Source organism: Gallinula chloropus (genome assembly GCF_964237585.1).
Source record: "Gallinula chloropus genome assembly, chromosome: 2".
NCBI lineage: Eukaryota > Metazoa > Chordata > Aves > Gruiformes > Rallidae > Gallinula > Gallinula chloropus.
In genome coordinates this window covers 159,175,960-159,194,605 of record NC_140086.1, presented here as the reverse complement: position 1 = coordinate 159,194,605, position 18,646 = coordinate 159,175,960, and the positions used below count along the sequence as shown (strand labels likewise).

General features: G+C 41.5%; 1 protein-coding gene across 1 annotated transcript in view; it reads left to right on the top strand.

Moving 5' to 3' along the window:
- The window catches only part of CRHR2 (corticotropin releasing hormone receptor 2), a gene marked incomplete at its 5' end in the record, with an annotated part of 154,425 nt that overhangs the window by 10,170 nt on the left and 125,609 nt on the right, over positions 1-18,646 (top strand). Inside the window, one exon of the mRNA XM_084280376.1 lies at positions 4,268-4,361. Within this exon, the coding sequence (XP_084136502.1) occupies positions 4,268-4,361 (94 nt within the window). The remainder of the gene's footprint in view (positions 1-4,267; positions 4,362-18,646) is intronic.

The following is an 18,646-nucleotide window of genomic DNA, read 5'->3' as shown; positions in this document are numbered from 1 at the left end:
AGGCGATGGGACTGCTTTGAGGTCCCTTCCAACCCAAACCACTCCATGATCTAAGCTACTTTGTCCTGATAGTGGGTGAGACCCAGCTAATGCAGTCAGTGGAGGTCAGGAACTGATTTATTTCAGACTAAAGATTTAAAATGGCAGTTTGAGCTGCACCTGAAAAATTCCTCCTTCTCTTCCTGAATTGCGACGGGATCCCCAGGTGATCAGCTCAGCTGTTGCTCTGTTTTGAAGTCTGAGTTATTTGAAATAGATCCCACTGGTTTTCTGTGTGTGGCTTTCTGATGAGATGCTGTTCCATGGGATAGATTTCTCCAGGGCTCTGTAAGTACTAGATACCACATTTTTATTTTATTTTCTTTAAAAGGGAGTTTTTGCTCTGTTACTTTGAGACAACATCTCTGATGTCAGCACCTCTGCTTTTGTTCAGCATGCCACCAGCAGGTGTTTTACAGGGAGGTGTAACAGCTCTTTCTGAAAAGCTGGCTTTTATTAGACAACTAGAATATGGTATCTGGGAATTCTTACGTGAGAGTAGGAAAGCCGAGCGTGTGCATCTGTCCATGTTTGGCAGCACTCGCTGCCTCCCGGGCTTCCCTCCCCCATCTTGGCAACAAGTGTAGCTCTGTCATGTGTCATCCTTTTCCACTTCAAGCCTTTCCTTCGGTTTTCAGTCATCCTGAGTTCATCCTCTCTGCTGCTTCTTATTACAAGGTATTTAAACTTAGAACATGCTGTCCATTGTATCTCTCTGGACATGTAGTCCCATTCCTATATTGACAGTTTGGGAGCCTATTCATGGCTTTGGGGGCTTGTTTATCTTATTGTAGCCCTTTCTCACACATTTAACAGAAGAAAACAATCTCCAATGCAGGTGACTTACAGTAGCAGTGTTCATTTATCTATATCTATATCTCTATATCCATATCCATATCTACATCTACCTCTACATCAACATCTATATCTATCTTAGAGGAACACAAATATCTTTCAGACCAAGCCTCTATGTTAATTGTTTTTGAAAATAAGTTGTAAGTCCTCTCTAAGATACACGAAATAACCACAGCTTCTGGTAGGAACTGAGAAGGGGCAACACTGATGGGTCAGATTTGTCTGTGCCCAGAGCTCTCCGTATGGATCTACTGAAGCATGTTCCATATATACAATTTTACATATGTATTTTTATGACTTCATGTTAGTAATTTCTGAGAGTACTGGTGTGACAAAGAACTATTTCTCTGTATATAAATGTTAGCAATATTGGAGCCCTTCTATTTTCAGAGGAGCACCCACTGCTATTAGAATCATAGAATCATAGGATGTGTAAGGTTGGAAGGGACCTTTAGAGGCCATCTAGTCCGACTCCTCTGCAGTGAGCAGAGACATCTTCACTAGATCGAGTCGCTCAGAGTCCCATCAAGCCTGACCTTGAATATCTCCAGGGATGGGGCCTCCACTACCTCTCAGGGTAACCTGTTCCAGTGATCCATCACCCTCGTATTGAAGAACATTTTCCTAATATCCAACCTAAATCTCTCCTGTTCGAGTTTAAACCCATTATCCCTTTTCCTACTGCTACATGCACTCAAGAACAGTTCTTCCCCAGCTTTCTGGGGTGCTATAAGGTTCCCCCAGAGCCCTCTCTTCTCCAAGCCTAACTCTCTCATTAGTGCCTTGCAATTTCTAACAATGTAATGTAGTAATATGTTGCTCTCTCTTAAGTTGTTCTTTCCATCTGCCCTTCCCATATTTAGAATGGTCTTATGGTGAGGTCCTCTGGTCATATTTTATAGCTGCACGCCCTCTGACTAAGGGCATTAATCCTTTCATGGATTAATGAAGAGCAGAGACCATGGCCAAGGGGAAAGGTCTAACAAAATGACCACAAGAGACGTGGGCACTGATGCACTAGAACAATTCATCCTCTACTTTTCTGAAAGTCCTCTTGGTTGTGAACAGGAAGTTGACCAAAGGCTCCATATATTATCCTGAAGAGTGGCCAGCAGACTTAGTTTGTGACCCTGCTCTAGAAAGTAAAGGACTCTTTTTCACCTTCACTTCTGGCTCAGTGTCTTATTTTTACTTGTTCATAAATGTCCACAGTGGCACAGAGAAATGAAGGTAGACATTTATCTGCATGTTTTAGCTAAATATGCAAGACAACATAGAACCCATTTGGTGGGAAGAGGTCATGGAATATTAGCTGTCTTAAGAGAAATGCAGATTGAGTAAAGTAGTGCATTAGTTACTCAAAGCAACTAGTATTTCAAAATATATACACAGTCACAGGCCCAATTATTTCCTTTAAAATTCTACATTACTTAAATGTTTCCCTTTTTTGCTATTCTTTATTATTTTTTAAATGGGTTTTTTAGGCCTTTTGGGTTTGTCAGCTTTAAATACATATTTTAACCACCCCCTCACCCCCCAAGAAAGCTGTTTATTGTGGTAAGCAGAGAGAAAATGAAAGCAAAAGTAACATTATACGTGGAAGGCACTTTTCCCTCTAGCCAAGTGAACCAAAGCTGACCCTAAAGCAAATGTGACATCTAACCTTTCTTGTTCCTACACATGCTGTGCTAAACTTGACCTCTGTCTGTTCTTTCCCATCAACTTAGGAAGTGGACAGCTGAACATGCAGTGTATTTACAGTACATGGAGATGTCTCAAGTTTCTTCTTTGAAGTGAGACAGTGCTTTGGCCTGTGAGGTAGCAGAGGGGCGGAGGGATAGAAGGGAAGAAATGTCTCTGCTATGTCAACTCACATGACTGGGGCTGACATGACCACTACAGACTGCTTTCTGGCAGGGCAGGCTGGAGTTCTGTGCCTTGTAAGATGGCATCTGCCCTGGCTGCGGAACAGAGTCATTGCCTTGATCTCCTTGACCTGACCATGCATGGTCAGTATCCTGGAAGACTTTGCTATGGGAGATGGAAATTCAGGTCTTCCTGGAGGGAAAAACAGCAGCTTCATGGTGTTTATTTGAAAAGAATGAAGTCTGAGAAAGGCTTTTTGTTTGTATTTCAAGACTTCCTCTTTTGTAACAAATTTCTAACAGCAAAGTTAGAAATAGATAGAAATTGTATTGTACAAAGAACAGTTGATCTTTAGAGACCAACATTGCTGATGAAATCTATTGTCATGATCATTTACTCCACTTCTTATTAAGTGAAAAGGAATTCAACGACATAAAAAGGGTTCTGCAATCACTTAACACATCTTAAAGCACTGAAATGTAAAGTCAGTGTACAAGGAGTCTGGTGGTTTCCCTGGGTAAAAGCTGCCTGTATTGTGTTAGAGTCATTCTATGCAAATAGAAAAGCAAAAGCATTTTGTGTGTTACCAAGGCTTTATATCCCCTCAGAAAGATTTCGTTCCACAGTTTGAAAATGAAAGTTACTGTCATTGATATGTCACTCCTGAATTTTCTCAGCCCTCTCTTAAAGGGTTTTTCCAGAGTTTTTCTTGCTTCAAGCACTATTCCAACTCAGGTATGCACCGAGGTGTGTAGTTCTGTGGGCTTGTCTCCACTGGCTTCAGTGGGCATACTTCCTAGTGTGAAAATTTCAACATATTCCTTGGATTCAACTCTAAATATACATTTATTAAATATACTGAATACGCATTTCATAAAATTTACTTGGGGATGTACTATCATCCTGCACTGAACCTGCAATTTTTTTGAAGCTTCCATGTTGGTGTTACTGTTCTTTTTCTCACTACCATCTACACTCAGGACTCAGCAGTCTGAATTCTGAGGCTCAGGAACTTGTGTCTTTCTTACTGGCTAACAAGAGCTAAGGATCAGCTTACTGGAATGCCTACTTTTCCTATATGGTCAATGGAAGCACTTTCCTCAAGCCTTCTGAGCCAACTTCTTTCTTGAATGTAACCATGTTACCATTAAAGGGTAGCTGAAAAAATTCCACACATGAGCTTTAATTGGATGAGATTAACCTTTTTGATGCAGGTGACATAAATTGTGTCCTGAGCTTTGTTAATGCTGTTGACCAAAAGAGGTCCAGAACAGGTGGTTCATTTGTAGATGCCTACATTTAGTCAGATGAATGCCACCTGATGTCTTGGACCTAGGCAAGTATTGCTGTAAATCTTATCTGTCATGAGGGGATGTCTGTACCTGACCCAATTATGAATGGGAACTGCTATGAAAGTGTTGGGGATTATTGTACTCATGAATGAGAAAATCTATTTTGTGCTGCTGCTTTACTTTTTGTTTTGTTTTGTTTCTGTCTATTCATCCAGATAGTTCTCCACTGTGAATCTTCTGTGAACCTGCCCTTGTCTGTTCTGCTGGAAAAGTACTGTGAAGCTTTGTCAGCCCGCACCAATGTCACAGGTATTTATTTCTCTATTTCTTGTTGGCTTCTTGTTACTGTAGGATCTGTTTTCAAAGTGTCCTTGCTCCTGGAACATCTTCTCCTGCTGAGATAAACATAGTGCCTCCAGCCTTGGGTTTTCATTGGTAACAATGTATGGTGGTGTGCCATGGGAAGAAAACTTTGAGTCTTGCACACCTAGGAAGAGCTTCAGGTGAACCAAGACTGACAGCCCTTGTTTGTAATTCAGTGTGTCACACTGGCTACACTCAGGGGCTGATAGGATAGATGAAGGTTAGTGCAGTGAAAGTGTCTGTGGCCAGACTGGTCCAGACTTGTTGCCAAAGGCTGTTCCCAAGTGCAACTTGGAACATCCAGGCTGAGTAGGCAAAGACAGGTGGATGTGCTAGTAAAATCCAGCCATTGTGTGGCATTCACTGGGGTTCTCTGACCAAACTGACAGCTCATTTAAGCTAGGGATAAACTTTGGGTCATTTCAAACTGATCAATGAAGTATTTACAGTGAAAAACCACCCATTCTTCAAATCAGAGTACATATATTTAACCACAAAACTTTGCCCTTTCTGTTTCCTGATCCCACTATCAAGCCTCTGAAATCTGACTCTGACTCTTCAGGCTTGGACAGAAAGCTTTTCTCACAGAGAGGTAGGGCAGGGGCACCTAGGGGCACTGGCAGAGTGGGAAGGGGAATATCACATATTCTTTAGATGCCTCAGGGCAGAGAGCAGGAACAGGTGGGGGGGAATACGATGCCTTTGCTTCCCTCATTCCACTTTTTGAAAGCAGGGCAAAGTACTGATTCTTGTGCTTGATTCTTGGCTAAAACATGCCAGCACAAAAATGATACTGTAAGAGATGTGAAACTGGATCCAGCTTTGCTTCAGGAGTGAGAGAGGTCCACTCACAGCCTCTCCTCTGTGGGGTGACTGGAGGGATGTGGTGTGCTGCAATGAGTGATGCTGCTGGGGGCAAAAGTAGAGTTGCTTTTTTTCCCCCTTCACTTCTCTTTCCTCCTGGTAAATCTTCATGAAGAGAGGAGTTTAAAATACCTTGTAATGATGTAGATACTCTCATTCAGCCAGTTTCCTGCCCCTGAGAAATGGCAAAGTAAATGAGGCTCAAGGAAGAAAAAAATCTTTTTGTATAATCTATTAGATCAATTGTGTTTTACTCTGACTGTATCAATCCCTTAAGGACAGCAAACTGATCTGAATAAGCTGATCAAACTGAAGTCTGAAAGTTGTGTTGCCTTAACTGCCTCTTAATTTGCATATAAATGGGTGTGCTGACCTGTATTATGAACCTAGCCTGAGCTCTGCCACTTGTGCTGTTGTGTTCCAGGGAGCCACTCTGCCTAGTGGTATATTTGCTTGTACAAATTTTAATGACCATCTATTACATTCTGTGTCTGGAAACAAAGGAAAGATAGATAAGGTCTTGTGAAACCTCCCATGATTTTTGGACTTTTCTTTCAGGTGTTCTTTGCCTCTTGCATATTTTTGTAAGTAGTATTGTAAAACTTGCCATTAATTCTTCATCTGCTTTTCCTTTTCCAAAGCTTCTATTGCAAAAATCCTCCAAATTTCACATCAAGCCATCTTAGAAGCTGGCAAACAATTTACTTCTCAATTGTTGACCAAAAAAATAATTTTCTGGGCTGTTTACATGATGAATAAACAGAGGGCATCTTCTCAGGCTGAGTGCAAATCCTGTAATAGCCTTTTAATGTGAAAAGGGAAAATAGAAGTGACAGAAGCTTCTGTCTTCTGTCATTGTAAGGTGTCACTGATCAAGAAGTAAAGCACTTTTCTGAAATTATTGAAACTTGCTTGTTATATAGAGACAACACAGCATGCAGCTTTTCTAGAACATACCTTCCCATGATGCTTGAGACTGCAGCATCCTTCAAAATCCTGTGAACCCAGACCCTGCTTTGAGCATGGGCTTATACACAGAGTAAAACCCAAAGCTGCTGCCTGTTCAGACCGGTTGGACATCAGCCTGGACTGGGGCATAAGCATGAAGTGAACTTGGGGACATGCTAGGGACAAAAGTGCACTTTTTTGCTTAGTGTGGGGGAATGTACTTTTCACCATATGATGGGTCACCAGCATAATGCTTCTGTTACACGTTCTTTTTGTCTTCCATGACAACTGCAGGATCTTCAGAAAGGTCTGGACTATTCAGCTACGAGTCTTCTACTAAAAATGGAGGTTTACAATATAGTGATCTCTTCATAGTCAGTAGAGTTCTAATTCTATAATTGAAGTCCAAAGCATGATTTCATCCTAAACTAGGATCCAAAATGGAGCAGAAATTACATGGTTTTTATTTAAAGGGATCCAATGATAACAAGCTCCAGTGACTAGGTCTTCTCTAATTGTTTTTATGCCCAAAATTAGGTGAGCTGTGTGCATCCTTATTTTTGAACTCTCATAACAATAGGGATGTATCACATTGAAACATTAGTGTGCTCCATTCAGCAGTGTGGATGTACAGAGACCATAGAATCTGCAATGTCTGTGTCTTCTCTGGCTCATGTTCTTTCCTCTTTTAGAGGGGAAGAAAAATCAACAACAAAAAAACCCCAAAACCCAAGGAGAGCCATATTGAACAATCTTTATTTATAGCTGGGAGAACAGTAAACATTAAAGTTTTTTAATTGGCTATCTTCCCTGTCTCTTTTCCAGAAGATGCTGTTAATTAGTCCAATATGTTAATTTCCTCCCCCTATAATTACTAAATTCACACCCCAAATATGTTCACACTAAGTATCCCAAGCAGATGGCATAAAATCCTTTGGAGAATTTCATGTATGTGTAATTTAGCTGAATTGCTGAGTGAACGACATTGTAAATTCAGCATGAAGTGATTTAAACCAAGCAATACTTTTTCAGAGGTGGAAGGCAATATAACTCAATCTCTCTTTTGGGCATTGTTTCCTTGAAAAATCCCTGGATGACACCTTGATGATTGCTTGGGTACATTTTTTTTTCTTTTGAGGTTGATAGGAATTTGTGGTTTTATTTGTAAACCTGAAGACGAATTTTATTTAATTATTACTTTGCCTTCACATGTAAGAGGAATTGGTTATGATGGGAGGATTTTTCTACAGTGACTCAGATGAAGATGTTCCTGAAGTTGTAATTGCCTGATATGGTTTGGCTAGAATTACAGTAATATTCAGGATGATCAGATGACTGTAATTCTATATATCTGTGTGATTTATGCACTGAGTTATAGCTTGAGTTTTTATAGGTACTTGGAGGAAGTAGGTTCTCAGTTCGCACTGACAGTCCATGGGTTATGTCATGCTCCCCTTCGTATGCTTTGACTCTCCCTTTTCTGTTTTCACTAGAGACTACAAGTCTTGACTTATATCTGACCCTACTCACTTTTGATTTCCATGGCAAACTTTCGATCTCACTTTTTGATCCATTGACATGTATGAGCAGACAATCTTTAAGACCTCCTCAAAGGATGATTCATCTGAAAACAGGAATTTTGTCCAAAAAATAAACCAGAAGATGGATGACCAGTGCTACTGTACTGATTGTATCAGTATTAGAATTACATTCTTTGTTTTTCCTTTCTTTCTTACTCTCCAGTCACTCTGAAAGTTGTAATTTGCATTTACGGATTTTAAGACTATTCAGACAAACCAAAAAAGAGAGGTAGTAGATGTCATGCATTTTGTTTCATGAAGTCCTGGGATCCACTGAAAGCAAAAATGTTTTGTTCCCCCTGGTGTCTGCGTTCTCTTGAGGTGGAGGTTGGTTCCTTGCTCTCATTCTGGTCACTTTTCAGTACTGTGGAGACCTGTTGTCCCACAGAAATGATGTAAACCTTCTGATTCTGAGTGGTACAGGATTCCACCTGCACAAATTCTGTCTTACAGTACTCTGGTGGTGTTTTCTCAAGTCTCTGGGGAAACTCTGGGTTAAGGAAAGTGTTGGTGGGTGTAGCAGGAATGTATCCAGGGATGGATTTCAACATACAACTCCTCAAAGATGCTAGTCAAGTCTCCAACTAACTTGACATCACTTGGAGATCACCATTACCTTCTTCAGCACTTACAATAGCACAAAACTGGGAAGGTGTGAGAAGTGGTTTCTTATTCTGTGTTGAACCTCTTCCTCAAAGTATAACCCAGGTAGGCAGCTAAGCACCACGCAGCCACTTGATCCCTCTTCCCAAATAGAATGGGGAAGAGTGTCAGGAGGGTAAAAGCGAGAAAACCTGTGAGTTGAGATAAAGACATTTCAATAAGTAAAGCAAAAACTGTGCACTTGAGCAAAGGAAAACAAGGAATTCATTTCCCACCTCCCATCAGCAGGCAGGCGTTCAGCCATCCCCAGGAAAGCCAGGCTCTGTACACGCCTAAGGGTGACTTGGGAAGACAAATACCATCACTCCCCCATGCTGGTCTGCCTAACTCATGGAGACATTCACACTCTTTTAATGAACTCAGAGAGAAATATTTACACCACCAGCTGATCCACTCAGCTGTTGATAGCTGTTTATCAAAAACAAAGACAGGTCTCCAGGGTCTTTTTGTGTTGAAATAAAGTCAGCTTCTTTACAACAGTCACATCGTACATTATTCTCAGAGTTTCATGGGCACAGCACCTCTGCCTATCTCCTCTGAGATTTCTTCCATTGTAGGGGTTTATTGGTCAGTCACAACTGGCCAAAGCAAAGTTCATTTGAGAGAAGGATTTATGCAATCTCATGTCGTTCAGAAGCAAGAATCAAACTTCTCTGGTCACTTCTTAGCATGGCTATCAGCGTTGAACTACTAATGACATCATGCCCAGAGGTCTCATGTGAACCAACTGCCCAGGTGGCCAGGAAAGCCAATGACATCCTGGCTTGTATCAAAAATAGTGTTGCCAGCAGGCCTGGGGAGGTGATTGTGCCCTTGTACTTGGCATTGGTGAGACTGCACCTTGAGTACTGTGTCCAGTTCTGGGCTCCTCACCATAAGAAGGACATTGAGGTCCTTGAGCGTGTCCAGAGAAGGGCAACCAGGCTGGGGAAAGGGCTGGAGGGCAAATCCTATGAGGAGCAGCTGAGGGAGCTGGGGATGTTCAGCCTGGAGAAGAGGAGGCTGGGGGGTATTTGTGCTTTTCTATAGTGGTTTTCTATAGTGATTACAAACCCATATAAATTGGGGAAAAGTAGTGTCCAAAAATGTGGGTTTCTGGTTGAAATGAAAAAATCAAAACATTTCTTTGGAGAACCAATTAAAAAACTTAATTCTATCACTCTTTTATAGATTATATTTATCTTGACAACTTCAATTTGAAATAGTCCTTCACGAAACAAGTCAAATATCAAAAAGCTACATTTCAAACATTAAAAATGGTCAAGTTCATTTTTCAGAAAATTATTCCCCATCATTTTGCTAAGAAAGAGTCTGAAGGCTTGATGCTACGTTTGGGCAGTGTTTCTGCCACCTTGAAGCTAACCATTCATTACAGTGCTTTTATTTCCATCATTTTTTGTTTTGATGTTGTCCCCAGACATATCTGCCTCTGTGACCGTGACACAAGTGCAAGTGTCTCCAAACAAGGTTTTTTAACTACTGTGAGACAGACCCTGCAGAATCTGTGAATTATTTTATTCTTAAATAGTTCCTGTTTTCTTGGAGCTTTATTCAAACAAAAAAACCCCGAGCTTTCTAGGTTTTGTTTATGGAGGATTTGTATGTGCTACTTTAGTGGAAAGGGGTTTGTCATCTGTGTTTTGTCATCTTTTTCATCCAGATTCTATGTACTGCTCTCATCTCTAACCCAGAAGCAACACAGGCCTTTTCTCAAAGCAGTCTCCGTGCCTATTGTAAGGGTGGTGGTCCTGGTATGGCCTGTTTGTCTGCAGGAAAGATATTCAGTGTTAAGTTGTTCAGTTCAAAACTTGGTAACAGGACTTGATTGCCTGGTTAGCTTTTGTCCTTGGTTCACTCTTCTGATTGCTTATGAATATCTGCCTATCAGGCAGGTGTAACTATCTTGGGCTTGCTGACATTTTCTTGGGCTGTGTGTGCTGGTCATAATACCGTCCTGATTGGCTGTTCATGCAGGCTTAACTGGGTAATTTCTGCTTAATGTGAGTATGGAGGTCACCTCTGTGAACTGGGCAGGTGGGACTGAACCTGGAGTTTCAAAGCAAAAGCTAATACCTGAAATCAGAAGTGCCCAGAAGCCATTGCACTATCACTGGGGTCTCATGTTTTCACAGGGTGGGACTGGTTTCCCAGATTACATCTCAGTGGAATGGGGTTTATTTGTTCCCACATCAGTGCTGAGGACTCTTTAAGATGCTCTACGTTAACCAAGACCTGCAGAGCTGACAGATATGATAGAGAACCCACAAGAGACTTGTGTCCTCTAGAACAGCTGCTTCTGGCTGGAAGGATCTCTCAGGGCATGGCCAGCTGGTCCAGGGAGGGGACTGTCCTGCTCTACACTGCACTTGAGTCCTGGGTGCAGTGTTGGATGCCACAATTCAAGAGTGACACAGAAATATTGGAGAGTTTCCAGAGGAGGGCAACGAGGATGGGGAAGGGTCTGGAGGGGAAGTTTGATGAGGAGAGGCTGAAGTCCCTTGGTTTGTACAGCCTGGAGAAGAGGAGGCTGAGGGGAGACCTCATCGCAGTCTGTGGCTTCCTGACAAGGGGGAGGGAAGGAGCAGGTGCTGATCCCAGGTGATCAGGGATGGAACCTGAGGCAACGGCATGAAGCTGCAACAGGGGAGGGTTAGGCTGGATGTTAGGAAGAGGTTCTGTACTAAGAGGGGAGTCAGCACTGGCACAGGCTCCCCAGGGAAGGGGTCACAGCTCTGAGTTCAAGAAGCATTTGGACGATGCCCTCAGTCCCATGCTCTGACTTGGACTCCTGCCTGGGTTCTATGATTCTATGAATTGAACACCATATAGCATGTAGTCTGCAAGATGGGGTTTAAATCCACATTTATAACTCAAGTCCATATATGAAATATTCATTGACAAGGGGATTTAATCACAGATGCTTTGGCTACCAAAACAAAAAAGTCATGAGTGTTTTGCCTTGCTGCACCTGCTCTACACAGGTTGTAGGTTTGGCTTGGCTGACTGCTGTTAATTTTTAGTAGTCAGATTCAATCAGTCATTTTTTTAACAGATGCAAGTTTCATGACAGACAAACATAGTCGGTAACTTGCTTTCTTTCCAGACCTGCAAAGGTGAGGCTTTCACTGCTCCAGCAGTAAGTTATTTCTGCACATTGCACTATTCTGTTTCTTGGAAACAGAAGATTTGGCCTCATTACATCCCTAAATAGCCCTCCACAGTAATGGCATGGCAGCAATTCTCACTGTTTCCCTTCTGATTTTTCCAGCAGGTCACATCAACAAGCACTTCCATTTATAATGATACTTGGATGAGCTACTCATTTCAACGTATGCTTTGCACTCTCTTGGCGTCAGCCTTGCAGGCTGAAACTACGTACGCTGCTCCTGCAGCTGCCTCTGAGGCACTTAGGCATGTGCTTTCATCACATCTACACAACCCAGTTACTGCTTAGAGGCACAGAGTTAACTCTGAGCATCAGCTTTTGCCGGATCAAAGCTCAAGCTAAAGACACAGGCAATCTCCCCAGCACTTCCTATTTTCAGATGTTGCAATAGCTATTTTAATAGAGGTGATGATGTTGGTTTATTTCCCACTGCCTCGAATGACATACCAGGCAGTCTAGCACAGCTTGCTTGTACTTCCCAAAATAAAACAGTCCCTGTTGTATGTTGTTGTACAATTTGTATCTCTGCCACTGGCCCTTATAATATGAAAAGTTGCATTTCTTAAGTCGGGTGCCATTCCAAGCTGAGGATATGGAAAAACTCTTATGTATTAAGAAACTATGAGACAGTCCATCAAGTTTTGTTGTCCACTACAGAGGATTATTTAGAATCATAAAATCATGTAGGTTGGAAAAGACCTTTAATAAGATCCAGTTCAACCTGGAGTATTGTGTTCAGTTCTGGGCTCCCTGGTATAAAAAAGACAGGGATCTCCTGGAGAGACTCCAGAGGAGGCTACAAAGATGATTAAGGGCCTGGAGCATCTCCCCTATGAGGAAAGGCTGAATGAGCTGGGACTGTTCAGCCTAGAGAAAAGAAGACTAAGGGAGGACCTTATTAATGCTTATAAATATCTTAAGTATGGGATGCAGGGGGAATCAGCCAGCCCCTTTTCAGTGGTCTGTGGAGACAGGACAAGGGGCAATAGCTGCAAGTTGGAGCACAGGAAGTTCTGCACCAATATGCAGAAGAACTTTTTCACAGTGAGGGTGACAAAGCCCTGGGACAGGCTGCCCAGGGAAGTTGTGGAGTCTCCTTCTCTGGAGATATTCAAGACCTGTTTGGATGCCTATCTGCGCAATATGAGCTACGGACCCTGCTTTGACAGGGGGGTTGGACCCGATGATCTTTTGAGGTCCCTTTGAACCCCTGTGATTCTGTGATTCATACAACCAAGTCCACCACTAAACTATGTCCCTAGGCACCACATCTACTTTGTACATTTGCTGTACAAAGAAAATATTTATGATATTTGTAGGGTTTTCGGGGGGACTTAGGTGGAGGCTCTTTGTTTTTGGGGCGTTTTTTTTCTGTAAATGGTTTATGGATGAGATACAGAAACATATCTAAATGTTTCCACATTTAGCCTATGTGTCCAGAGGCTGGCAAGTTCTTCCAAAATTTACAGTAAAAATCTCCACGCTGTGTCAGTGAAACTCTAAAGTGCTCATCTGTTACAGTAATGAGAGCTATTCAGAGGCTTTTGGGGGTTTTTTTGGGATGGTGGGGGTTTTTCTTCATGAGTAGTTATTGTTTCTGGTCTGGCCATGTGTTGTGATTCTGCATGTGAGGGATGTTTCAGTAAGAAGTTGCTCCAGTGCCTTGATCCCATGAATGGGTGATTTTGCAGAACCTCAGCAAACTACCAAATGAAGTAATCTTTGCTTAGAAGTGGGACCAGCTACATTGGAAGCAGTGCTGGTGAGTTAAGATGAAATATCAACTCCCCTGATATGAGTAATCACGTTTCTCAGACCTTATGGTATACAAAGTAGGAAGGTAACAACCCTCTGAGCACCATCAAAACAGTGTCTCAGTGGCATCAGGTCTGAACTGGCTGAAAAGACAAATCTGTACTATGCCTGCCTGGAGTCACCAAGATATCGGGTATGTGGGTGTAAAGGAGGACTGCAGAACAAGGTTGCTGATGATATCAAGTCAGGGCAGATCCCATGATCCTGTTAGATACTAGAAGCATTTACAGTGATAAACCTGATGGCATTGCCATGGTGGTTCCATGCTGCCAGCTTAAGATGCCCTAAGGGAAAAGTGAACAGTGTAAAATTTTAGAGGAATGCAAATAAGATGGGCATAGCTCATAGACAAAAACATGTTACAGTGGGAACATGCCCCTGAGTTTTGTTTCATATTTCACATGGGTGGTACACCTCAATCCTGGATCTGTCACTTCTGCATGGTATGTTCTCAGCAGACTCTCAGTAATGACTGTTACAATGCCACAGTTCATCAAATGTACTTAAGTCTTTGAATTTATGCAGTTGGTACAATAAATACCATTTGCTGAATCTGGGTTCTAAAATAGATACCATTTTTTGTACACTTGGCAGATAAAAATATACTCTGTAGAAGCTCTCATTTTGTCAAGTTCTACTAAACAGATGGAGTGCCTTTTCTGTTCACATGGAATCACGTCAGTGAATCTGGTCTTAAATGAAAACACCTCCTGTCCTTTAAATGAACATTTCTTTCTAGGTTTGTGGGTTGATGAGCCCTTCAGGCAGTGAAATAACACTGTGGCCGATCTAGAGAGTAAACCCACATAACAATAGTGATACTACAAACTGCACTATTTGGAAGGATGGGTGGTTCAAGAGGAAGTCTAAAATGTATAGTGCTGGAGGATAACTGTTATTAGGAAATGGGAGGTGGACTAGAATGGGAATTTTTTGTGTGCTTGTTTCTGATTTCAATAACACGCTCAAGACCTTATGACCCCGTGGTGGAGTGGGATCTCCTGTTTAGGAATGAGCCTTTAGATATGTTCTTGTTGACATACAGTTGTCTTGCCTTTGTGTCCCTGTGTTTGACAAAATGGATGTTTCCTTTTGGAGAGGTGTCCCTGAGCCACACTCAGAGCCATATTCGCCATATGGACAGACTGAGGTGAGACTAGACTCCATCCATTTCTTTGAGAAGGTTTAATCAGAAACCTTAGGTCCCTGTGTATAAACTCACACCTGCCAGCACCGCCTTACTTCACTAGTGTCTAGTGAAATCAAAAAAGAGGATGACCTTCTACCGCCTGTTCTTAGTACGTTGCAAGATGTGGTCAGAGCTGTTTGAGAATCCAGCAAATGGTCTGAGGAAGAGAGAGTGGTGGGATGCTTCCTATTTACAGAAGCTGTCATGGCCTACCATGGACTAGAATGTGCACACGGACACTGGGATTAGAGGTTCAGCTGGCATAAATCAGCTGTCGTAAAGTTACAGCTGGCAGCTCATGCCTCCTTGTTTAGCTCTCAACTGCATCCCTTGGTCGACCTTTTGTGAACAAACTCTGTTATGCATGGAATTGATTTGCCTTGGCCTCCAACCCTGAGGTGCAGACATCTTATTGTATGGTCCCATGTATGGAAGAATAGTTAAGCACTAAAGCTAGTCAAAGAGCAAAGCTGATCTGTAAAGCTCTGGCTCTCCATTGTTCAGATTTCTTATTCCACTGCAAAGTAAGAACTGTGCAATTTATTTTTTTCCCCTCCAATCATTCATCTTGCTCATTAAACTGTCAGAATGTGGATGCTGGCTGCATAAGAAAAAGATAATGGGAAATGTTAACATAGTTTCTGTAAGCCACTAGGACTTGAACTGTTCAACCACTTCACCTTGTGTGTATCTCTACTCGTATGTGAAGACTCATTCACTACAGTGATACACACGGTTGAGTAGTGTGGCTTGTGTGCATAAAAATTTTAGACAAAAAGTTTGTTTATGGATGCAAATATTTCAAGTGTACATACAAAAAGAGACAAATGCAAAACAGATTCCTAAAGGTGGACCTGTTATGTGGTATCTCAACTCCATTAATGTGTTACAGGATTTGGATTCTATGACTCTAAATAGCCCTGCTGTAAAAAAACCCCTAGCTGATCTGTGGGATTCTTTGTCTTCCCTAAACCCCTCTAAAGAACACCATGGGGAACTCTACCATTGGAAGGCTCTGTCTTCATCCTCTTGAAACTCCATCTCATGCACATGTCCTTGCTGCATAAGACCAAGCATTTAGCAGCTGATCTCTTGACTGTTAAATGAACATACCAGAGAAACTTCATTTTGTTGAGGAAATCCTCTGGGATGAATATGGAGGCTGGAACAATGCTTATGTGTTGGCTTTACTGTGTGCCCCTGTACTGGGCATTGGTGAGGCTGCACCTCTAGTGCTGGGTTCAGTTTTGGGCCCCTCACTACGAGAAGGACATTGAGGTCTTGGAGTGTGTCCAGAGAAGGGCAACCAGGCTGGGGAAGGGGCTGGAGAGCAAACCTTACAGGAAGCAGCTAAGGGAGCTGGGGGTGTTCAGCCTGGAGAAGAGGAGGCTGAGGAGAGACCTTATCACCACCTACAGTTACCTGAAAGGAGGTTGTAGAGAGGTGGGGGTTGGTTTCGTCCAAGCAACAGGTGATGGGATGAGGGGGAATGAGCTCAAGCTGCACCAGGGCAGGGTCAGATTAGACATTAGGAAAAAAATTTTCACCAAAAGGGTTATTGGGCACTGGAACAGGCTGCCCAGGGAGGGGGTTGTGTCACCAACCCTGGATGTATTTAAAAGACAGGTAGATGAGGTGCTCAGGGATGTGGTTTAGCAGAGGACAGAAATGGTAGACTCGATCTCAAAGGTCTTTTCCAACCTAGTGATTCTGTGTTCTTCTCTATGCATCTAATTATAGCTACTTTTGGAGACAGGAAATGTAGTAGTAGGTGTACCTTCAGTCAGAACCAATAGGGCTATTCTGGTATTTTTAACCAAGCCTATGTTTTTATGTTGTATAGAAGCAGCCTAAGGCCCACTCAGCTGCAGATGTCTACTTCGCAGTATCTAGACTCACAGGAAATTAATCATACTCCTAAGAACCTTCTTTTCTTTGAAAGTATCCCTGAGGTAATTTAGGAGCATGTGGATAACTATTACTTTCTGCCTTCTGTGTAAATAAAGGGGAAAGTGTTAATATCAAAAGGGAGATATAGTTGAAATTTCGTTATTAATCTGCTTAAGGAGACTGCTGGTGAGTTCATCACTGTGAATGTGGGTATGAAATCTTCAGATGAATCTTCAGTGTGTAGCCACACTTTAGAGGATCAGGTCTTTGAAACTTGTATTAGCAAGCTAAACCCAAGATTTCTGGTTAAGATGGGTGGCTTCTTATCTGAGCAATTTTTTGTGGTTTAAAAAAAATATATAGATATATGTATTAAAATACAGACATGTATATGTATAAATATGCATAAACATCTAGTTATTTTTAAAATGAAAAGTGTCAGTGTGGTGAAATTGTTGTTCTTCCAGTAGCCACTGGGTGAACTTTGAAACCTTCGTGTTCTAGGATTTTGGAGTATGATGCTGTCATGTCTCCAGAAAAATATATCCTGTTCTCTTGTTTAAGTTCATCTAAAACTTTGCAAGAATTTCCATTTTCTTCATGGATAATTAAACTCAGTGATTTCTACAGGATGCTCACCAATTTTCCCCCCATTTCTCCTAGAGGTTTTAAAAGGGTTGAGTTTCAGAGGGGGGAAATGCTACTTTAAATGCTATTTTAAATGCCATGATTGTCTACCTGAAGGGATTGTCATTTCTGCTTTGGAGAGAGACTGCCCAAAACACTCCAACCAGGCTGGTGTTCTCCCATGTTGTTTTGATTGACTGCTCCTCTTCTTTTACTTAGTTTCCTATGAAGCCTTCTCATGTACAAATGTAAAACATTTATTAAACAGAAAAGATAGTTTTCCAGCTTGCTATAAAATAACTTATTCTGCCGCTCAGGATATAAACCTCTGAAATAAATGATACAGAAATTCACTCAGCATACGTATTAGTTTTAAAAAGCAATGATTTTTTTAATGAGATGCCAATCAAACTCAATATAGTTATATATGTTATTAAACTTTTGGCTACTATTTCCCTAACCTGCAGGATAAGATTATATGATCATTTTCAGCAGGGAGACAGGGAGCTCAGGGGCATCAGTGGAAACACACACAATAGAAATTATTATGCCTTCTGTTTTTCTATTATAATCATTAGATTTTCATCAAAATCCACAAGAACATGAAGTAAATGTGGTGGTTGTATTTGAGAAAACACACATTTGAGGAAAAATATATGCAGCATTACACGGTATCTATTATTTTGCTTTTCTGCAGTCCCATAGACCACAGATGAAACAAGCAAAGAATTCTTGATCTGCATTGCAGATTTTGGAGCACTTTTTAACTCTTCAGCTCGTTTCAGGAGGCTTGACTGTTATAGATTATTTAACTTTGGGTCCATCATTTTCAGTGTTACAACAAATAGAAATATTTTGTTCTGGTTAGCTTTCCATAGTTTATAATTAAAAGAATTAGTCATGAAAACATCCTTGCAGAATCCATGGAAACTGAGGAGTGGATATTTTTATCTGTTTTATATATGGCAAAAAGTTAAATGATTTGCCAAGAAATCAAAGCCAATCACTGGAGGAATATCAGAACTTGAGCCGTTCTTGCTCTGCAGCCTGCCAGTGGTGCTTGGTTGGAACAGAAAACGTAGCAATTAAGTGTAAGCAGCTGACACTTTTGCATTGCAAACGTTTTAAGTATTCCATGGTAGCCTTGCAAGCCCACATGCAACATGATAACTTTCTAATTGATTGATGTAACTGCTCTTGCTATTAGCTGGAGCTTTTGTGTGTTGGTATTTTCAGTCGATCTTCAGAAATCTTGGAGGCCCAACGAGGAAACTCACAGTTATAAATAAATGGAAAAATAAGGTATTAAATTTGGATTTTGGTGGCTGCTGTGAAATTCCAGGAACTAGAAGTAATGATTTTGGAGAAGGGAGTGCTGAGGTATTCACAATGAATAATTAGGCAGTGCCTATGAGAAAAACAAGTAAGGGCAAAGGAGATAGTTTGCCCGAGATCACAGCATTAGCTAGAAGCAGGTTTGAAATTCCTA